Genomic DNA, 24,017 nt, shown 5'->3' with positions numbered 1-24,017 from the left:
GTGGGGAAGTGCGGAGATACAGGCATCTGAACCACCTGGAAGTGTTAAAGTGGAGTTCCAACCTGAGGAAGGAAATTAAATGTCAGCAGCTACAAATACTGTAGCTGCTGACTTTTAATATAAGGACACTTACCTGTCCTGGGAGCCCACAATGTCACCACCCCAGCAGATTTCCAGATCGGCTCTTGGGTGCTGCCGCCGCTATTCGTTCTAAGGTAAACCGGCAGTGAAGCCTTTTGGCTTCACAGCCAGTTCCCTACTGCGCATGCACGAAGCCAGCTGCACTTTCTAATTGGCCTGGCAGAGGAAGTAGGAGGGCCAAACTTCCAAGTGACGTGGCCGCAGCACTGTCTCCTGGAAGTGGGTATGGGTACTGCTTTAAATGCTGAGGATGCTAGTGGTGGCTCTAAAGCCTTGTACACACGGTCGGAGAATCCATCGGAATGTGTCCTATCGGACCGTGTCGTCAGATAATCCGACTGTGTGTGGTATGCATCGGACTGATTCCGTCCGAATATCCGTCGGACCCAATTTTCCAACATGTTGGAAATATTTCCCGACCAACTGGTTCGATCGGACATACTCCGATCATGTGTAGAGAATTTTGATCGGACCAAGTGCCACGCATGCTCAGATCAAATTCCTACATCAAAGCTATTGGCTACTAGCCTGAATGTAGTCCCATCGTAACGAAATTACGTCATCATGTTCTGAATGATCGGATTTTTCGCCAACTTTGTCCGACCGTGTGTATGCAACAGTTTCGGACACAATCCGTCAGACTAAATCTGACGGACAAAATCCGACGGATTTGGTTGGCAGAATCTCCGACCGTGTGTACAGGGGCTTACATGGCAAGAGAGGGAAGGTTAGATTCACTAGAGACACAAATGGCAAGCATTATACATGAATTTAAAAAAGGAGTATTAGCACAAACCATTTAAATTTAAAGCCGTGTTAAACTAAAATGCAAACGTTTTGCAGCTTACAAATTCATAGATGTGATGGCTACATTCATTTCTTTTTTAAGCTTACTTTCCTTCATTTTCACCTGTTGATCTGGCCACTAAGTCTGTTGTTTTCTATCAGAAATAGCTGTCCTGTCGATGTAGCAGCTAGGGGGTCGAGACAAACCATTTAAAGTGTTACTAAACCCACAACAGTAAAATAGTGTGTATATGCAGTAAAGCATGCTTGTTATACTCACTGTGGAACCTAAGAGGTTAATCCTCTGTATTGTGTAAAAAGGCTGTTTGATCCTGTCTCTCTGATCCTCTCCTCCTTCCACTGTTTCCAATATATTTCCTGATAATACAGAGCCTGGGGACATGCTGCACATGCTCAGTTTGCATTTGGGTTTAATGCTGCTTTAAATTTAAATGGTTTGAGGGTGCATGTGATCAGCACAGGGCCAATTAGCACTGTCCAGATAGAGGGTCAGGGGTCCTGCATCCCTATAGGACACTCAAGAGTAGAATGAAAACTCCTACAAGCTTTAACCAGACACTCATAGAAGTCAAAATACTGGTATATACTGGTGATGAGAAAAGGTAATTAGCAGTTTACATTTACTAAAGTAATTGCATTTCCATGTTCTGAGTACTGTGTGAGACCAGATATAGTGAATGCAGGATCCTAATTTTAGTAACACTTTAACACCGGCAGGGTTGCTTACAATGATCAGCTTTTGTTTATGTAAAAACTTTATCTCAAAAGAAACAAAACTGTTGCTGTAACTACTTAGTATTAGCTGGAGTTTGACTTCCATTTGTTTAGTGTATCTAAATCTGCCAGTGCATTTAACACTACACTCCCCCAAGATTGACAATGCAGCTGTCCAGAGGTGTCTCTGTTGCTCCTTCATCCAGAGTGTAGGTACTCTTGAACAGAAGGTGTGTTACTGGCCAGATGAACAGGTAAAACAAAGGGGGAAATAAAAAGAAAGAAAACAAATACAGCGACCACATCTAATGATAGGTAAGCTGCAATATATTACATTTTTGGTTTTGAGTGTAATACCGCTTTACCAATGGTGTCTCTTTAACTAAAATCTGCCATCTAGTGACGGCAGCAATCAGCTGCATTTATATTGGAAATCTCATACTAGTTCATGTCATTAGTCACATTAAAACCAGGTAAATGCAGCATGCATTGGTAGATGCGTTATGATGATTAAGGATTGCCTTAAGGGAACAAGTGAAATCAGTGAAGTGCTAATGCTACCTATCTGACCATATTTGTCTTTTTCTTAGAACTGTTTGTAACATCTCACTGCAGGCTTTGTACAATCTCTTGAGTATGTCGGTTCTGGGAAAGCATAAAGCCAGGGAAAACATAAAAGCTTGCTTTTGATTTACTACTGTTTTAGTAAGTGCCAGCTTTGTTGAAGTTTTGAGTGTGCCAGTTTATGGTCCATATGCTCTGCTGTAAAGTGGTGGATCAAAACTGGCATTCACATCTTTCACCAAAAAAATAACTGAACAAGAACAATAAATTGAGGAATCTCATATATTCAAGTAGTACCATGCCTGGCTTCCTCAACTTTTTAACCCTAGAGGAACACCAAAAATATTTTTTATGTCTCGAGGAACCCTTCCTAAAACCAAATCATCAGGGCTCGATAGGAACAATGCTCCTTATATTGGTGGTCAATAGAAAGAATGCCCCCCCTTAAAGTGGTGTTCAGAATGCCACCCTTAAAGACAGCTAAAAAGATATTTGGTGTCATGCTGCTGGCTTTGCTAAGTGAAGTGAAGTGAACCTTGAACTCTGTAGACATCACCAAATAGGTGGTTCATCAGCCACAGCTCAAGGAACCCCTAGCAACCTTTGGAGGAACCCTGGTTGAGGATGGCTGCTGTACAATATATACAGTATATGCCAGTGTTAATGGTAGGGTTCAATGATCTGACACCACCACTGTATCTGACACCACCACTGTATACCCACCACTAAGGCCCCATTCATACCTCAACGTTTTGGAGCTTGAAGCTCCAAAACGCTGGAGGAGAAAAAAATAAATTGTTCTCTATCAGGATGGTTCATATCTCCACTCCAAGTCGCCTGAAGCCAAATGCCTGAAGCTCAAAAAAGTTCTGGAGCTTTTTTGGTAGCTTGAATTGGGCAGATTTGAGCATTTTTGTGCGCACCATTTGTGCGCATTCGTGCATTTTGATGCGTGTTTTTGTGCAATTTACTGCTCAAATGAAAAAATTTCAAAAATAAAATAGTAATAAAATAGGAATAAATAAATGTAAAATAAATACACGTATTATAAAAATCTTCATAAATAAAATGTAATAATACATAAATAAATAATAATTGTCACCTAACCTTAAAAAATATTTAATCTATTATTATTATTATTATTATTATTATTATTAATAATAATAATAATAATAATAAACACCCAAACCTATACAAAAATATAAATTAATAATAATAATAATAATTTATTTATTTATCTATTCATTTTGTGTTAGGGTTAGGGTGTTTAGTTATTTATTATTATTCTTATTTTATTTTTTTAAGAGTTAAGCCCCATACACACTATTAGATTTTTTGCAGATTTTTGTCTTCAGATTTACCAAAACCATACAATATAAGGTTAAACCTTAACCACTTCCCGACCGGCGCACAGTGATGTACGTCGGCAGAATGGCACGGGCAGGCAAATGGGCGTACCAGTATGTCCCTTTAAATTTGCCGCCCTTCCATCACGAGCCGGTCGGGACCCCTGTGAGTCCGGTCGCGGGTCCCGCGGACTCGATCGCCGCAGGCATACCCGCGATCGTCTCACGGGGTGGCTGAACTAGGAGATGCCGTTGTAAACAGCATCTCCCAGTTCTGCCTAGCAACAAGTGACGCTGATCTCTGCTCCATGTGATTGGAGCAGAGATCAGTGTTCACTAAAAGAAAGCCCAGCCCCCAACAGTTAGTAACACACCCCTAGGAAAACTTAACCCCTACACTGCCACCCCGTGGTTAACCCCTTCACTGCTAGTGTCATTTACACAGGAATCACTGCATTTGTATAGCAGTGATTGCTGTATAAATGACAATGGTCCCAAAAATGTGTCAAAAATGTCCGATGTGTCCGCCATAATGTCGCAGTCACAATAAAAATCGCTGATCGCCGCCATTACTAGTAAAAAAAAATTATTAATAAAAATGCCATAAAACTATCCCCTATTTTGTAAACGCTATAACTTTTGCGCAAACCAATCAATAATCGCTTATTGCGATTTTTTTACCAAAAATGTGTAGAAGTATACGTATCGGCCTAAACTGAGGGAAAAATTTATATTTGTATATATTTTTGGGGGATATTTATTATAACAAAAAGTAAAAAATAATGTGTTTTTTTCAAAATTGTTGCTCTATTTTTGTTTATAGCGCAAAAAATAAAAACCTCAGGGGTGATCAAATACCACCGAAAGAAAGTTCTATTTGTGGGAAAAAAAGGACGTCAATTTTGTTTGGGAGCCACGTCGCACGGCCGCGCAATTGTCAGTTAAAGCGACGCAGTGCCGAACCGCAAAAAGTGGTCTGGTCTTAAGCCAGCAAAATGGTCCGGGACTGAAGTGGTTAAGAGTTTCAATTTGTATACAATCAGGCAGGCTTTTGCACTACATGGTTTTGGTAAATCTGAAGACAAAAATCTGCAGAAAATCTAATAGTGTGTTTGGGGCCTTAGAGGTTAAAGGTTCATTGTTTATTTATTATTATTAGTATTCATTTATTGAATGTATTTATTTTTTATGTATGATTTTTATTTATTTGTGTATTTATTTTACATTTATTTATTCATTTATGATTATTATGATTATTATTAGTAGTATTAACACTCTAACCCTAATAAAAACAAATATTAAATAACCCTAACCCCAATCCTAAACCTAACCCCAACCCTAACCCTAACCTTCCTTAACTCTAACCCCTTACCCTAATTGAAAAAATATTAAATGAATAATAATAATTTAACCACTTGCTGCCCGCCCTATAACAAAATCACGGTGGCAAAGTGGTTTCATAATCCTGACCGGACGTCATGTGACGTGAACAGGATTTTGAGGCGCTGCGCGCCCCCGGGGGCATGCATCGCGGCGATCGTTGTTGCGGGGTGTCAGTCTGACACCCTGCAACTACGATCTTGGCAAAGAGTCTCCGACGGAGACTCTTTACAACGTGATCAGCCGTGTCCAATCACGGCTGATCACAGTGTAAATAGAAAGAGCCGGTGATCAGCTTTTCCTCACTCACTTCTGTCAGACGCGAGTAGAGGAGAGCCGATCGGCTGCTCCTCTGACAGGGGGGGGTCTGTGCTGATAGATTATCAGCGCAGCCCCCCCAAGGATGCCCACACTGGACCACCAGGGATGCCACCAGGGATGCCCAGGACAAGGTATGCCACCCTAGACCACTAGGGATTCCAGTCAGTGCCACAATGGATGCCAATCAGTGCCCATAATGGATGCCAATCAGTGCCCACAATGGGCATCACTGATTGGCATGCATTATTGTTTGGCACTGATTGGCATCCATTAGTACAGTATATTATAATACAATGCCGCCTATCAGTTCCCATCTGTGCTGCCTATCAGTGCCCATCCGTGCAACCTATCAGTGCAAATCCATGCCCATCTGTGCCGCCTACCCATGCCCATCTGTGCTGCCTACCCATGCCCACCTGTGCCGCCTATCCATGCCCATCTGTGCCGCCCATCCATGCCAATCTGTGCCAGCTATCAGTGCCAATTTGTGGCACCTATCAGTGCCCATCCGTGTCGCCCATCAGTGCCACCTATCAGTGCCACCTATCAGTGCCCATCAGTGCCACATATCGGTGTCCATCAATGCCACCTCATCAGTGCCACTTCATTGGTGCTACCTCATCAGTGCCCATCAGTGCCGCCTTATCATTGCCCATCAGTGTAACCCCATCAGTGCCCATCAGTGAATGAGAAAACTTACTTATTTACAAAGTTTTGAAACTGAAACCAAAAAAACATTTTTTTTTTCAAAATTTTCTGTATTTTTTTTATTTGTTTAGCAAAAAATAAAAACCGCAGAGGTGATCAAATACCACCAAAAGAAAGCTCTATTTATGGGAAAAAAATGATAAAAATTTCATTTGGGTACAGTGTAGCATGACCGCACAATTGTCACTCAAAATGCGACAGCACTGAAAGCTCAAAATTGGTCTGGGCAGGGAGGTGTTTAAGTGCCCTGTATTGAAGTGGTTAAATAGAAATAAAAGCTAAGGGAAAAGCAAAAAAAAAGCTGAAATACCTAGAAACAAATGATGCCATAGATAATGTTTCTCTATTCTCTAATAAAAACCCCCAAAGTTCAAAAATGCTGTATAAAAATATGCAAGTTGTGCTTAAAAACGTGCCAAAATCGCTAATAAAATGCCAGAAAAATGCTCAAAGACACTATTATACTCATGTGTGAATGCATCCTCTACTTTTCTTCTATTTTCCCCATCTAAAACAAAAGGTAACAAGTGACTACAGTGGGTCTAAAGTCAGCAATCTTTTCCGCATGGTGTCAGTTTTCAAATAATAGACTACCAGCATGCCAGTAGACCTTAGGACCTCAGATCAGCCACAGTTACTGCACGTTTGGCCTACTGCAGCTGGCAGTTCCACTAGGATGAAGAAGAGGTGGGCAGGCTTCTCCATATAATGACATCCACAGCTATTGGCTGACATCGGAGTGTGCAACTGCTCCATGGCCCATGAGGTGGGGGGGGGGGGGGTGGATATGTGCCTGAGGGGGCACTTTGGAAGAGGAATGAACTTTGGTGGTTGGGTGCGTACTAGAGGTACTTTGGGAAGGGAGTGAACTTGTGCTAGAAAGTGGGGGCATCAGAGCAGTCTACTCTCTGACTCAGCCTTGATTCGCTGGGACAACGGGACTTACATAGAATCCTGGGATGGTCCTGGCGAATCCGGGATGGTTGGGAGGTATGCATTCTGTACAGGGCAAAGATGTATTTATCTTCTGTTAACCTCCTTTTCTCTGTACTTATACCCACACTCTCTAAAAGCGATTAAGGACTAAAAAAACGCAAAACTTTATCTAGATGTAGCCAGGTGGACTATAGAAACATGGAGAAAAATACATTTACCTTTTAACAACCAGTTTACTTTAATTTTGTGCTGTTATGCTGAATGTTTTATTGCACTCTCCCATCCAATCAGAAGAGGGAGAACTATAGAGAGAAAAGGCTATGGATTCCAATGCAGAACTCTGAGGATGGAATGGAACTCATGGAATTTGAAGTCCAGGAAGTAAGCCATATTATGGAGCTTATAGACCCTTTGCACCATAATTCCCAAAAGTCACTGGGGCAAGGAGGAGCATTGAAGCTGCTTTTCTGAGACTGTTCAGCTAGACTCTCTCTCTTGGTGCCGAGGGAAGTGCAGAGAGCACATCTGCTGCATACTGACCAGACTTCTCAGCGGCCAGACCAGCAGAGACATCCAAGTCAGTGCCGTACAGACTGCAGCGATCGCATCCTCACCATTGTCGCAGGGAGACCAGAGCATCTTTTACTTCCCACTGCTCCTGAACTACACCTGTACCACACTGATACCGCACCCTTATAGCATCTTTTACTGCACCTATACTGCATGCTGATTTACTAAAACTATTGTTAAGTGCACCAACACTTCTTAAAAGCCCCTCAACGATAGCTTTACAAAAGAACAACATAAGGACTGACACTCATGTAAAACCATCCTCCATGCACCTTTGTTCCCTTCTCCACTTTTCTTTTATTTCTATGGACAGTGCACCTCCAGTAGGTCTAGGCCAAGCATAGTCACCATTAATGCACGTTGGCATTATAGTTTCTAATGTCCAATAGATCAAGAGTTCTTATGTTCGGTAGATCAAGCTTTATTACTGCCCACTGCTGCACTTTAGGTGACTTTGCTACTGTTTATGCTGATCTGGATGACCCATATCATCTTATGCCTAGTCCTTATTACTAATCACCCTGTATGCTAAATTGTGTTATTACCATTATTAATCAGTTTCCTTAGTTACTTTGTTACCAACCATATCAGGCGACAATATATTAAGTTTGCCTTTGTTGACTAGTTCAGGGCCTGTTTTCATTTATGCAGTACTACTACTGGGTACTAAGTATTGCTTTAAAGTGGTTGTAAACCCTTACAAACCACTTTGACCTACAGGTAAGCCTAGATTAAGGCTTACCTGTAGGTCCAAGAAATATCTCCTAAACCTATACGGTTTAGGATATATTTGCCCGAAGACAGGCACCGCTGTCTACGGCGCATGCGCCGTAGACAGCGGCGCGCAGGCGCACTGAGCGCGGCATTTCCAACAATGGAGCTGCCGCGCGTGTCGGCTCCCGTGCGCATGTGCGGGAGTGACGTCATCGGGAGCTGCAAGACCCCACCGAGAAGATGGATGCGCTGGACTACAGGGGACAGCGGTGACTTCGCTGGCTCCTGTGTCAGGTAAGTGACACATAATGGACTACTATGCAATGCATAGTAGTCCATTATGCTTTACCTTTGCAGGGAATGAAAGAGGAAGTAAACTCATCAGGGTTTACTTCCTCTTTAAGTGATTTTCTGTGATATTGCATGCTTTGTACACTCAACCTAGTGTATCAGAGGGAATGAAGTTCTTAAAGAGCTTGCAGCAAAGGACCCATCCTAACCAGCAGCTCCTATTGGGGTAGCGCCACATAGACTTAATTAAACATTAACACCCCAAAAGCTAGATAAGACAACTAGTATACTACTGAATATCTAAAAGCCCTCAAGTTTAAATTCTACATGGGGACTACTGATCAGACACCTGCAAATTACATTATATGGGTTATTTTGACTAAACTACACAACTGAAGCTTCTTGTATGTGAAGGCATCTCATGTAACACATAACAGGCATATTTTCATCAGCCTGATCCAGCTGCATCCCATCCTGGGGCCGACTGACCATTCGGGCACTCGGGCACTGCCCGAGGGCCCCATGCCACTAAGGGGCCCCATCAGGGTTGCCAGCCTCAATAAAACCAGGGACAGTATGTAAAAATCTGTGTTTTTTTAAAAATCCCAAGATTATAGCCGCCCCGCCTCTCCAGTACCTTTTTAATGTGTGTATACTGTGTGTGTATATTGTGTGTCTGTGTGTGAATACTGTATGTGTGTGTGTGTGTGTGTGTATATACTGTGTGGCCCCATAATCTATTGCCTGGGGGCCCCATAATCTCCTATTGCCTGGGGGCCCCATAATCTTGTATTGCCCAGGGGCCCCATAATATTCTATTGCCCAGGGTCCCCATAATCTCCCACTGCCCGGGGGCCCCATAATATTCTTTTGCCCGGGGGCCCCATGAGCTGTCAGTCCGCCCCTGATCCCATCTGTAATAAATTGATATTTACCTTCTTCAATCATGGTTCCTTCTACTAATGGGAAAACTACATCCAGGGACACATCCTCTGCGCTTATAGCCATTCTTCTGTGCTTATATAAGAAGATCCTGCAGAAGATCAGAAATATAAATAGTCAAACAAGGTAGTAATCTATTAAAACAGCTAATATTCAGTGAAAATAACTCATCGTGTATAGGGGATGGGACAGACCTACTCCTAACTACACCCTCTATGATTTGACTGTATTGCACATTTGCAATAATATAATGATAATGATTAAAAAAAACGTCTTTGGGCACACCCAGATGTTCATCTGTCTTCTGCTTAAGTGACAGCTAGCCATAGTCATTAGAGGATTGTCAGGCCTGTTTTCACAATTAGACAGTTTCACTGATACCTGGGTCATTTACTTCTCTAAGAAAGAACTGTCAGGGCCTACATCTGAACCCAGGCCCTCTTCTGTGTCTGATGGTAACTCTTCTTGCTGAGCCACATGAGATGCTGTACAGATACCTGCCTGATTGCTTAGACAACCTTGACTCATGTCTTGGTTCTCTTGAACCTTGAACAATTTGCCCCTCCCATGAACTTCCTATTTAAGCCATATTTAAGCCATGCCTTTGCACTTCCTGTTTACCATATTATTGTGCTTTCTCCGGCCAATATCTCACTCTTGTTACTTCTGCTACCACCTGTATCTTTGCTACCACTCATTACTGATCTTTGGCTTGTTCCTCAACTATACGTCTGCTTGATCCCAACCTGTAAACAATTTGGCTTTGGCTTGTTTACTGACTATGCTTCTGCTTGAACCCCACCTGCTATATCTGCTACTGGGACCTGGCCTGCTCATCTCCCAGTGGGGCAATGCTGAGGACTGAAACCTGGTACTAACAGCAAAACCCATCTCCACTATTAGGGGCCCTGGTTAATACTAGTTAGTACTTAAACCCAACCCTTGGGGGAGCTGCATCATCAGCCAGAGTAACCTGCATGTTTATCTATCCTGTTGGTCGGTGGGAGTCTCTCTACTGCAATAGCTACTAGTCTCCAAAACTGACCCCTGGCCATGACAAGAACTCTGTAATCACACGTGCACTCTATTTTAGGCTATAGGAGAGGGCCAATAAGTTACACATAGACAGTCTATGCATTGAAAATAACAATTAGACAAGGTTTTCCTATTTTTCTTTTTTTTGATCCCCTGAGAAGGGCTATCCTTCCCTGGTCTGTAAACACTGGGTAGTCCCCCTAATCCACTCCAGCCAATGAAGGTTGGGTCAGGAGACAATCATCTAATGTCTGTAGGTAGCTTCAAGCAGAGTCCAATCAGTTTACATCTTTTGTTGACAGACAAGGTGAGTTCCCTTAGTATTCTAAGCACCAGCCTACCAGAGGGCAGGCACTGAGGCAGTGGCTGAGTGTACTATGGGGTAGGCAGACATTAAAGGAAAACTTTATTCGTTTTGGGTTAATTTTAAAGTTCCTTTTTTTTTATTTTATTGAAATTTTATTTATATATAGACATTTTTATTTTACAAACATTTATTACATGAAAAGGACTGTCAGAGCACTATGGGTTTGCTGTTTGCTTTCCTGTACTGAAAGAAATACAGAGCCTGTTGGTGCCAACCTCTGCTTCTAAACCTACTAGATGTCTGGCAGTGACTGAAGCTAGGTAACTAGGAATTTCAAGTAGGTCAGCAAGTGCAACTCCTTTGTTCTCCTCTGTACAGGCTAACGTAAACTGTATTTCTACTTTTGCAGTCAAATGTGAAAAAACAGGACTGTACGTTTGTTATATGTACTCATTCACACAAAATACCTAAAACAGTGTTCAATAAATATTTCTTTCCTGTTAGATGTTTCTAATGAGAAGGTCTCATGGCTGTTTTTAAGCATTTCTGAACAAATGCTGAGTGAGTCTGTCTCAGGAAAAGACTGAATTTCTTTTCATTAACATATATTCAGCAGGCCATCTTCTAGATCTGTAACCCTTTGTTAGGATAGACATGACTGAAATACTACAAATACTACAAGAAATCTTCCTGCGCAGTACAGATAGGGTTAATTTTGGCAAACACAGCCCCCAGCTTGCTCATAAACAAAGAGAACTAAGTAGGATTTTTCACAACTGGAGTTAACATAAAATGGCATCTAAAATCATGCAAACACATTTTTTAATATTTGTTTAAGTTATGCTCTTAGAATGAGAACATTTAACAAATATAAAGCAGATGTTATCTCAATCTGGATACCAAAGTGGAAATATACTTTAAATGCAATAATCCAGTGATTTTTTTGGGGGGTTTTATGTGTTAAGCCTCGTACACACGATAGGATTTTTAGCAGGGAATTGTGTGATGACACACTGTTTGCCTACAATCCAACAATTAGTACGCTCCTTCAGACAATTGTTATCCAACTTTCTGCCAACAAATGTTGGATGGCAGGCTAGTAAATTTTTGGCAGACAACAGTCTGTTGTCAGATTTTCGTATCGTGTTTACCAAAGTCCAAAGTACAAACACGCATGCGCAAAATCAATGCTCACCAAACACGACAATAGCAGAAGGTGCCCAAAGGGTGCCGCTCAAGAGCTGAAATTAAACATAGTACGTCACTACATTTGTGTTTGTTGGCCAACAATTGTGTGCCATTAGTATGCAAGACAAGATCCTGGCACACGGCCTTCGGACAAAAGTCTGAGAAAATCAGATCGTGTGTTATGCACATACACACAATCAGAATTATGGGCGGAAAAAGGTCTGATGGTTTTCCCGACGGAATTCTGACGGAAATCCGCTCAAGCTGTCTTGCATACACACGGTCACACAAAAATTCCGACCGCCAAGAATGCGGTGACGTACAACACGTACGACGGGATTAGAAAAAGGAAGTTCAATAGCCAGTAGCCAATAGCTTTCATCTCGTAGTTGAATCTGAGCATGCGTAAGTTTTTGCGTGTCGGAATTGCATACACACGATCGGAATTTCCGATAGAAAGTTTTTCCATGGGGAAAATTGAGAACATGCTCTCAAATTTTTGCTGGCAGGAATTCGGCCAGCTAAATTCCGATGGAGCATATACACGGTCGCATTTTCCGATGAAAAGCTCTCATCAGTCTTTTGCTGGCCGAAATTCCGATCGTGTGTACGCGGTATAAGAGGCTTTAATGTGCAGTTACAAAAAACTGGAATTTTATTTCTATCAATCACCAACACTGCTGCCACCAATTAGATTCTTTTAGAGCAGCAATTGGTGTTCTTCATAAGAACATGTTAATCCATAAGACCCTATATGTTTCTTATTTCTTTTTATTATTAAAAACAACAAAATACTATACATCCTTGGAGTAAAAACAACTCACCCCCAAAATAGTACATTCCTCTTTAGAACTTATATTATCCCAACTAAATCTCAAAAAATGACCTTTCCTGTCAAGCAGCTATAGTTTTAGAAATATTCATGATAAGGGTGATATGGCATTCAGACAGTCTATAGCCGCGTACACACGGGCGGACTGTCTGGCCTACTTAGTCCGCCGAAACACATTTCAGCGGACAGTCCGCTCGTGTGTGGGCTTCAGCGGACTTTTTCAGCGCGCAGTCTGGCGGACTAAGTATTTCGGAATTTCCGTAATACAGTCCGTCGGACTCGCATTTCAGCGGACAATCCGCCCGTGTGTGTGCCAGTCCGCCGTACTTTTGAAATGAGCGGACTTTTCCCGGCCGGAGAAAAGTCCGCTCATTTCGAGCGGGCATCCAGGTAGGCAGGGCCCGCGACGGAGACGACGCTGGCCCCGCTGCCTGGTATGGACTTAAAGGGGAACCCCAACGCCGAAAAAGATCGGCGTGGGGGTCCCCCCCAAGTCCACAACAGACCCTTGTCCGGCCGGCCAGGAAAGGGGGGCGAGCGAGCGCCCCCCTCCTGAGCCGTACCGGGCCGCGTGCCCTCAACATGGGGGGGTGCCTTGGGGAAGGGGGGGCCGCACGGCCCCCCACCCCAAAGCACCTTGTCCCCATGTTGATGAGGACAAGGGCCTCTTCCCGACAACCCTGGCCGTTGGTTGTCGGGGGTCTGCGGGCGGGGGGCTTATCGGAATCCGGGAGCCCCCTTTAAGAAGGGGGCCCCCGGATACCGGCCCCCCACCCTATGTGAATGAGTATGGGGTACAATGTACCCCTACCCATTCACCTGTGAAAAAAAGTACAAAAAAAACACAACACAGGGTTAAAATATTTTATTGCACAGCTCCGGGGGTCTTCCGTCTTCGGGGGTCTTCTCGCCGGACTCCTCCGCTATCTTCTTGTAGCTCTTTTGCTAGCGGAGGAGTCCGGCTTTCTTCCTCGCCGCCGGCCCCTTCTCCTGACTTTGGGGGTCTTGTCCCCCTCTTCGGTTCTTCTGCCGGCGTTGGGGTTCCCCTTTAAGTCCATACCAGGCGGCGGGGTCAGCGACATCTCCCTCGCGGGCCCCGCCTATCTGGAGACGCGCTCGAAATGAGCGGACTTTCCTCCGCGTGTGTGGGCGAGTCCGTTCATTTCAAAAGTAGGGCGGATAGTATGGCGGACTTAGTCCGCCGTATTAGTCCGCTCAAAAAGTGCCGTGTGTGGGCAAGTCCGTTCATTCGAAAGTATGACGGACTGTCCGTCGGATTGTCTGACGGACTAAGTTGGCCAGACAGTCCACCACGTGTGTACGCGGCTTATTACTTCACTATGTGTTTCCTTCTGAGTATAATATGCAACAAAATCTCTGTACCTTTAAGACATTAAAGACTAATTACAGAAAAAGAATGGATGGACTGGGCTAGCTTGCTAAAATCTCAATAAAGCTCCACCTAGAGAAAAACAGCTTTTAAAAATGATTTTCATACTTACGCTGCTGTCTCCTTGCACTCCACCAGTCCCACCAGTCTACTTTCATTGCTATCTGGGGTATTTAGGATTCCTTGTACAGCATGGGATTTTAGATGAAGGAATACTATTCAGAATATGTATGTTGCACATTTTTGTTGAACATTGTGATGGTTACTTATATCTTCCTTATATAGCCAATTGACCCACACTGAAATAACGATACTTTCCCTGACACTGTTTTGGTGGAACTGTTTGGTGGGAAATCCAGCAAAATAGTCACCTTTTATATAATAAAATATGGCTTGGAATAGGGTTTGGCGGGATAGAAGTAGAACATAAATGTTGCTGAAATCTATGCTTTGTGATGTATATTGTTTGTAGACAAATCAGTAGTCCTTTATTTTATGCCTGGTCAGGAGCTGCGGCAAAAATATTTTGTGCAGGGATCCATGGGCATTGACGTGTTCTTCATTTTTAGCTTGGCCACTTCAATACTGGGCACTTTCCCCCCTTCCTGGCCAGGCCAATTTTCAGTTTTCAGTGCTGTTGCATTTTAAATGACAATTGCGCGGTCATTTGTTCCCACAAATAGAGCTTTGTTTTGGTGGTATTTGATCACCTCTGGGGTTTTTTATTCTTTGCTAAACAAATAAAAAAAGACTGAACATTTTGAAAAAAATAAATAAAATTTTCTTTGTTTCTGTTAGAAAAGGTTGTAAATAAGTACGTTTTCTCCTTCACTGATGGGCACTGACAGGCACTGATGAGGTGGCACTAATGAGGTGGGACTGATTAGGTGGCATTGATGATGAGACACTAATATGCAGCACTGATGGGCACTTATAGATGGCACTGATGGGTGGAACTGATGGCTGTGATAGGCAACACTGATGAGGAGGCACTGGCAGGCATTACTGATGGGCACTGATTGGCACCACTAATGGGCACTGATCGGCAACCCTGGTGGTCATGGGTGGGCATTGCTGGTGGGCACGGGGGGCATCCTGGGGGGGGGACTGCACTGATAATCAATCAGAGCAGATCCCCCCTGTCAGGAGAGCAGCCAATCGGCTCTCCTTTACTTGCGTCTGTCAGATGCGAGTAGAGGAAAAGATGATACATGGCTCTTCCTGTTACTCTGTGATCAGCTGTGATTGGACACAGCTGATCAGATAGTAAAGAGTCTACGTCAGAGGATCTTTACCCAGATTGGTGATGCTGTGTGTCAGACTGACATACCACACCAACGATCGCCGCGCTGCGCATCCCCGCATGTACGCGATCGTGGCTTATCCTGCTGGACATCATACGACGTCCAGTCAGGATATCTTAACCACTTTGCGCACGTCATTCTGCTATACGGCGGGCAGGAAGTGCTGAAATTGTAAGCTCCTTAAGGGCAGGGACTGATGTGAATGTACAGTATGTAAAATGTTGTGTAAAATGTAGGTGTCCATGTCTTTTTCGACCTTGCTTTGTGCACTGGTCCAAATCATTTGGTGGAGGGGGGATTATGGTGTGGGGTTGTTTTTCAGGGGTTGGGCTTGGCCCCTTAGTTCCATTGAAGGGGAACCCAAAAAGCATCAGCATACCAAGAAATTTTGGACAATTTCATGTTCCCAACTTTGTGGGAACAGTTTGGGGATGGCCCCTTCCTGTTCTAACATGACTGCACACCAGTGCACAAAGCAAGGTTCATAAAGAAATGGATAAGCAAGTTTGGGGTGGAAGAACTTGACTGGCCTGCACAGTCCTGACCCCAACCCAATAGAACACCTTTGGGATGATTTAGAGCAGAGACTGCGAGCCAGGCCTTCTTGTCCACATCAGTAACAATGTATTTTTTTTTGTGTTTTTTTGTTTTTGTTTATTTTAATCACTAGGTAGTGCGGTATTCCTTTTCTGTTTTCCTATATTGTCCACATCAGTGCCAGACCTCACAAATGCGCTTCTGGAAGAATGGTCAAACATTCCCATAGACACACTCCAAACCACGTGGATACCCTTCCTAGAAGAGTTGAAGCTAGTATAGCTGTAAAGGGTGGGCCAATGCAATAGTGAACCCTACAGACTAAGACCGGGATGCCATTAAAGTTCATGTGCGTGTAAAGGCAGGTGCCCCAATACTTTTGGTATAATAGTGTATTATAGTGTATATGAATCTACATTAATACAGGTCATCTTCAATAGCCTTTTTGGGGAAACAGGTACTTTTCTGGACAAAGTGTCATTTATGGAACCATTATGACTGTAGAACTACAGCCCCACCAGCTTGAGCTGGTGCTATGGCCGCTGCCTCAGATTTCCTTTTTCAGAGTGGCTCCTTTCTCTTTCAGCATCCTATGCAGCCATCCTTGCATGCTGGGACTAGATTTGTGTCTCCCCACATTGTGTGCTTTAGTAATAGGAACACACAACCCTGTAGCCTAGAATGACAAGGCACTCCCCTGCTTCTCCTCCCTTCTCCAAACTAACAAACGGTCTACAGACTGTACTGTTAACGCTTCCATGAAGACTGAAAGTTCAGGGAAGCAACACTGCTGAGGAACCTGCAGCATTGAAAGATGTAATGTGCAAGTGCTGGGGTAAGAATATTAACAAATAGTAGACTGGGGAATGTTAATTTTATTGTGCTCTTGCAGTCAGTCATCCAGCATCTACCCCATCTATGTTCCGGGCAGGCAACGCTCCTACGGGTAAAGGGTGGCCTGGAGCGGCAGGCGGGTGTCTCCTCCTCCTCTTAGGCATCCAATGTGATCACCTGTCTTTTTAGCTAATTGGGTGATGGTCTCAGGATCCACTTCCTGATTGGCCGGGAGGAGGATCAGTGTGAGAACAACGAATATTTATTTGCTATAGTCGCACAATTAGGTGGTGCTCGGAGTGCAGTGCTCTGTGCCCCCAAGCCCACCCTTTTTTGAAGCCTATTATAGCCTCTGGCTCTAATCACGTACTTAAACCCCCCCCCCCCATTGGAATCCATGCGCCAGTACCCTGTATGTAGGTTAGGGCGCCGGACGCATGGATGGAGGGGGCGGCGCCTGTGTGCGCCTAATTGAAGGGCCCCCTGCTGTAAACTACGCTTATTATAAACACATCTGAAAATGTTCGATTTGAAAAAAAAAACAGCAAACAAAACAAGCTATTATTCTAACATCTTGTCAAAGGCCTCTTGAACACATGATCTAATATTTACAAATTCTTAATGTTACTAATATTACAAATTGTTCAACTATTCCTTAGACTGAATTAGCACTTGAGCATATGAGTCAGCATGTAAAGGATACTACAGAGCAATTTTCTCCTGTGTCCAAAGAGTCCTGAATTGCTATAGACTGGTCCATGACTGTATCTGGAAAATAGAATATTAGTACAAAATGTGGTTAGAACTCTGCAAGCCCTTATCTACATTCACACATTCATTCATGCGCTTAGCTTTTCTGCAAAAGAGAGAAGCGACCTGGAAATTACAAGTCTCACACTTGTGAGATTTCAGCTTGAAATGCCGCAACTTTTGGTGAATAAAAGGAAGCCTTTTGATTTTTTCTGTGCCAGTGCTTAGTTAGTGGGGAAACTCAGAATTCAGCTTTAAAAATGGAGATGGGAGAACATAGGACACGACTTAGGCTGGATTCACACCTATGGCATTTTTAGTGCTTTTTGCATTTTGCAGATTTGCACTACAGAACATGACCCATAGGAAAGCATGTTAAATGGGCTGTAGTGCAAATCTGCAAAATGTAAAAAGCACTAAAAATGGACAGGTGTGAATCCAGCCTTAGCTGTGTCCTGTTGTGCTGGTAGTGATGGTCTGTGCTCCCAAATACAAATATCGGCGCATATTTGTATATTAAAGCGGAGGTCCACCCTAAAGTGGACCTTCCGCTCTTTGGAATCCTCCCCCCCTCCGGCGCCACAATTGGCACCTTTCAGGGGGGAGGGGGGTGCAGGTACCTGTACAGTACAGGTATCTGCACCCACTTCCGGCGTAGATTCTGCAGAAGGTACGCCCCTTTCCGCAGAATCTACGCCCCTTTCCGAAAGTCCCCCGCTTCCTGCTGGGAAACACACGGATCCCAGAGACAGCGGGGACCATCCTTATTGCGCAGCGCGACTCATGCATGCGCAGTAGGGAACCGGGAAATGAAGCCGAAAGGCTCCACTTCCTGATTCCCACACCCAAGATGGCGGTGGCAGCACCCGAGAGACGATCGAGAGATCGGCTTCGGGTGCCGACATCGCGGGCGCGCTGGACAGGTAAGTGTCACTATTTTAAAAGTCAGCAGCTGCAGTATTTGTAGCTGCTGGCTTTTTAAAAAAAAAAACGGCGGAACTCCCGGCGGACTCCCGCTTAAGAATAATTAAGAGGGAGGTGTGGAAATCCCATGACCTCTGGGATGTAAAGATGGCAGAGCTGAAGAAAATAAGTCATAGAGAAACCCAGGTCCTACACTAAAGCTGGGAGGTCTTCTGGACAAGCGACAAGACAAAAAGCCTTGGAAGTATGCATGAGTGCAGTATTGTAACTTGAAATTTCAGTGTTTGCATTAAAAAAACACTAGTTCTTCTTTAGTGGTAAACCCAAAAACACAAAAATGCATTATATTGCAGGTTACCAATTTTTGAATGAGGTGGCTGCATTCGCTTTATTTTTGTTTGTTTTTTCCCCTAATTTTTTCCTGTCTGTTATTTTTCAACATCCTTTAAGACTGGATTCACACCTATGCATTTTTTGTGCTTTTTGCATTTCGCAGATTTGCCCTACAGATCGTGTTCCATAGGAAACCATGTTAAATGGACTGTAGTGCAAATCTGCAAAATGAAAAAAGCACTAAAACTGCATAGATGTGAATCCAGCCTAATGCAGTGGTCATCAACCCTATCCTCAGGACCCACTAAGTGCCCGTTCACACTACCGCGACTTGTCAGGTGACTTACCGTTCTAATAGGAGCCACTCAAGTCAAGGTTCCTGTACTATTTTTGGGGCGACTTCAGGCGACTTGCATTGACTTCTATACAGAAGTAATTTTTCAAGTCGCCGCTGAAGTCGTGTGCAGGTCGCGTCTGTGAGTCGCGCTGCAAGTCGCGTCGCTCCTGTGTGAACGGGCACTAACAGGCCAGGTTTGCATGATAACTGAAATACATCACAGGTGATATAATTTGCTGATCAGTGATTGCAGTATTCTAGTCTGCATTTCCCCAAGGTAATACATAAAACCTGGCCTGTTAGTGGGCCCTGGGGTGAGGGTTGATGACCACTGCTTTAATGGACCAAGCTATCAAGCAAATGTGGCAGTTAGAGGGGTGAAGCAAACCATTAGTGGTTGTTAAGCCACTATATCCTTTTTATAGAATCCTCTTTGTTTCCTGATGATGTGTACCCCTGTGTGTGTGTGTGTGTGTTTTATAAAAAAAAAAAAAGCCATCTATGCCTTATTTCAGAGCGCTGCTCGGTGCTCACATGACCGGCTACCTCTCTCCTCTCTCGATCTTACAGCAGCAGCGGGAGGGGCCAAGAATCCCCCACTGACATCAGTCAGGAGGAGAGAAAGACAGAAGGAGAGAGGTGGCTGGTCACGTGAGCATAAAGCGGCACTCTGACATAAGGTATAGACGGCATTTTTTTTTTATGAAACACACAGGGGCACAGAGCATTAGGAAACAGAGAGGATTGTATGGAAACCTTAAAGTTATTTTAGCCACAGGAGAGGAGGAGCAGACAGGCAGGGAGGGGACGGGGGAGAGCAGAGAGGAGAGCTGCCAACGACAGAGGCACAAAAACTGACCTGCTTTAAAGGAGCAGGATCCTTTTTTTTTTTTTTTTTAGGGTAACAAATGCTTTAAACACTGTCAGGGGTGCTTACACTGGTCAGCTTTGGAGGCAAAAAAAAAGAGAATGTGTGGCTTTCCAATTGTGGATGGTGGTGATTCACATGTGTCAGGTGGAGAAAGAAGCAGTTGAGCAAGAAAATGAAATGGACACATTGATGAGTTTATTCACTATGGTGGATGAAGATTAACATTGTCACTTTTGAAGTTTTTCTTGACACACTATTACTTTTGTAGATTAAATTAATCTGTTTGTGGTCTTATCACATCATTGTGTTTTTTTTAATGGATTAAGTAGTTGTAAGCGCTGCAGCGCTAAGATGTAGGAGTTTTAATCACATTGGCAGGGGGACTTCTCAATGTGTGATAACATCACTGCATGCCTTGTACTGGTATTGATGCTTCCTCCAGCTAGAGGAGTAGTTTGCAGGAGCCAGAGCATTGAACCCATGATCATTATAGCTATCTGTAAAGCCCCATACACACTATCAGATTTTCTGCTGAGTTTCTTCAGATTTACCAAAACCATATAATATGAGGACAAACCTTAGGAGTTTCAATGTGTATGCAATCAGGCAGGCCCTTCTACTACATGGTTTTGGTAAATCTGAAGGAAAAACTCAGCAGATAATCTGATAGTGTGTATGGGGCTTTAGAAAGATAGTCTTCCCATTGACCACAAGCCCCAGACACACGGGCTGAATATCAGGCGGCATTGGCTGGTTCAATAGAAACTGGCCTGCATTCGGCCCAAGTGAACAACCAAGAAAGGTCTGCTGATCGGCATCCGATCAGCACTTTCAGCCAATGGCTGATCGATGTGTTCTAGCGGGGGGGGGGGGGGGGTGTAGCCCCCCTGTCAGAACACACTAGCTCAGCAGGGAGATGGCTCTACTAACATCAGATTGGTAGTACTCAATTTTTTTTTCATTCAGCCCACTGGGTTTAACCAAAAACAAACAAATTATAGTGTGTACTAGGTTTAAAGTGATTGTAAAGGAAACATTTTTATTTTAAAAAACAAAACAAACATATCATACTTACCTGCTCTGTGTAATGTTTTTGCACAGAGCAGCCCAGATCCTCCTCTTCTCAGGTCCCCTACTGGCACTCCTGGTCCCTCCCCCTTGCCAAGAGCCCCCATAGCAAGCTGCTTGCTGTGGGGGCACTCATGCTTGCTCACTCTGTGCTGAAAAGGTTGAGAAAGGGTGCTTTAATTTATACTGGGTATACAAACATGATGTAGACAACATAATATTATTTATCAATCTGCCTTTTGCAAACACAGATATTCAGTTCCCTCTTCCTACAATAGCATGTTGTAAAATGAACCGTTGTGATAACAAGTGTCTGATGTATTTGATATGGCCAAAAACCTATAAGCAAAAGTCTTGTCTAATGAGTATGTCGAGCAAAAACTTTTTGTAGTTTTGGATATATTGGTGAAGGATTTTAATCCCTGTCTAATTTATCATCTGCAACAAGACAGCTATACAAATCTGACAGGGATTCTAACTTTCTTCTATTCTACTAAAAAAATTTCTTATTTAAATGATATAATATATTTATATGTTTGTGCTGATGTTGTAGAGTTCCTGTAGAGTACCCTGTCTGGTAAAATGTTAGCTTGACAGGACGTGAGGTAAATCGATCCATGGAAGGCCCAAGTAGCAGTAGAGAATAGGGATGAGCTCAGGTGCGTTCTCATGGAACACGTGCAGAGCCCGCCAGGAAGTGAGCACAGTGCTGTGCTAATCACAGGCAGTAAGAAATCTCTGCAGCCGCACATCGAGGCAATGTATCACTGCCTGTGATTAGCGCAGCGCTGTCCTCACTTCCTGGTGGGCTCTTCACGTGTTCCATGCGAACACGCCTGAGCTCATCCCTAGTAGAGAACGTATCCAAATGCCTCTCTCCTCAAAATGGTGAACTATGGGGTCTGGAGTGTAGGGATTATTCCTCAGCACCAACGGCCTTGCTGCCCCCTCAGGACAATGGTCACCCTTAGAGACTGTAAAGCAACAAGAGAAGGCCTCACTGACCTATTGCATTACCACAATAAAATTTATTTGAAAATGAAGTAACAATTATTTTACTCACAAACGCAAATAAAATGTACGCATGCCATAGCAAGTGGAACCAAGTGGGCTCTGATGAAGCCAAAATAGTGATCTCATGAAGAGGGTTCACCCTTGAAATGTGCCAGCCATCACAGATGCCTCCTGGTCTTCCCACACTAATGGTAGACTACAGTGGACCTTAAGATCCCACTCGCTGCGACATGCGTTCATTTTATTTGCGTTTGTGAGTATAATAATTGTTACTTCAATTTCAAATAATATTTATTGTGTTAATGCACCCTTCTATTGTTGTGGCTTAGCAGCAGAGAACAGGCAAAGGATCCAATTCTTTTCCGATAATTCTTGTTCTTACGCTTTGGATAGAGTTGGAAATGGTTAGAACCTCTAACTTTTTTTGCTATGATCTGTTGTCACATTGCGGAGATTTCCCATTGCCTCCTGTATCCCCGTGACAAAACGGCAAGTAAACAGAAGTTCTAGAATTAACAGGAGATCCTTTCTTAGTTGCCACCAAAATAGATGTCCCCTTTGAAAGATCTCACCTCCTTTTCTGGTAACAAGCATAACATTTTGATTTCCTATCATCTTCGGTTATGGTCACAGTGGTCAGAACAAAAAGGTTCTAACCCTTTATTACTCCAATAAAATCCCACAAAATAATAAAGCTACACATTAAAATCCCAAACCAACGTGTCTGTAGTGTTTATTAGCCTTAACCTTGGTGAACTCCATGAGTAGAAGTTAATCTTAGCAAATGCACTTTATACAGCACACCAATATATACTTTAGACAGCCAATTGTTTGTAAGAGTACCATCCCTACAAATGATTGGATACTCCGTGCAAACACAAAATTAATTTACTACACATTGAATTAGGCCCTACAAGTAAACAGTTATAGCACTAAATACCTTTGCTTTGCTGAATAGCCTTGCACCAATTTTGACATGCTAAATACCAAATGCATCAAAAGCCATACTCTGTTATACTAAGTTGTACAGACTATTAAGAATATTTAATTTACCAGTCAAATCTTTAAATAGGCAGATGGGGGCCGAGATGTTTTCCTCTTCAGGCAGGGTATGCTGGGAGGAAACATGAATAGCAGATTTGTCAGACTGAACAGTTACTCCCTGCTTGGCCTGCATTCTGCTAGGCTACGTCAGCATTCCCTCTCCCCTCCTGTCACCAGATGTTCTTTTAAAAGCCGCCATCTCTTTTTCCACTAGAGGGAACTAGAAGATTGCTAATGTGCTGAGATAAAGCATCTTGTGTGATAACTGGCGACTATTTTTTTTTGCTCTGGAATTTATTGTGTTTTGCTGTTTAGCAAGCCTTCATAATAGAAATTATATTTTCAAGCATAAATGGCCGTGGCAGCAATTCTAGTTATCCAGTTAGGCACACAAACATACAGGAATAGCTACTATCCTAAAATGAGAAATAACCATGTCTGGGATGGAAGTATTGATCTGTAAATCTTTATGCTGTGTTGTACCTTCTATTAGTAGTTCCCTTCAAATTGGATTTTATTGAGTTAGCACAGATGGAAATTATGCCATGACATGCGTAGTGCAGAAAAATAAACTTTACAAATCAAACAGCAGAAGCAATAAAGCTTACATACAATTTAAACGTGAGACTAAATCAGAAAAATCTCCACGGTCAGATCAAGAAAAGAAAACCTGTGAAAAAAAGTTAAAATGGTGTGTCTGTCATTTAGAGCAGTGGTCATCAACCCTGTCCTCAGGGCCCCTAACAGGCCAGGTTTTATGTATTACCTTGGGGAGATGCAGACTAGAATACTGCAATCACTGAGCAGCAAATGAT

At 43.2% G+C, this 24,017-nt stretch overlaps 1 protein-coding gene across 1 annotated transcript in view; it reads right to left on the bottom strand.

Moving 5' to 3' along the window:
* The window catches only part of INPP5B (inositol polyphosphate-5-phosphatase B), a 199,566-nt gene extending 176,231 nt beyond the window's left edge, over positions 1–23,335 (bottom strand). Inside the window, exons 1-4 of the mRNA XM_077481814.1 lie at positions 23,212–23,335; positions 17,565–17,629; positions 14,299–14,378; positions 9,428–9,525 (exon numbers count right to left, since the gene is read on the bottom strand). Of these exons, the coding sequence (XP_077337940.1) occupies positions 9,428–9,525; positions 14,299–14,378; positions 17,565–17,629; positions 23,212–23,335 (367 nt within the window). The remainder of the gene's footprint in view (positions 1–9,427; positions 9,526–14,298; positions 14,379–17,564; positions 17,630–23,211) is intronic.
* Positions 23,336–24,017: the final 682 nt, after the last annotated feature.

The sequence above is a fragment of the Lithobates pipiens genome, unplaced genomic scaffold (genome assembly GCF_037356315.1).
Source record: "Lithobates pipiens isolate NorthernLeopardFrog02 unplaced genomic scaffold, aLitPip1_a1.2 Scaffold_16, whole genome shotgun sequence".
Taxonomy (NCBI): Eukaryota; Metazoa; Chordata; class Amphibia; order Anura; family Ranidae; genus Lithobates; species Lithobates pipiens.
The sequence above is the reverse complement of the archived record's forward strand: the minus strand, read 5'-3'. Positions and strand labels throughout refer to the sequence as shown.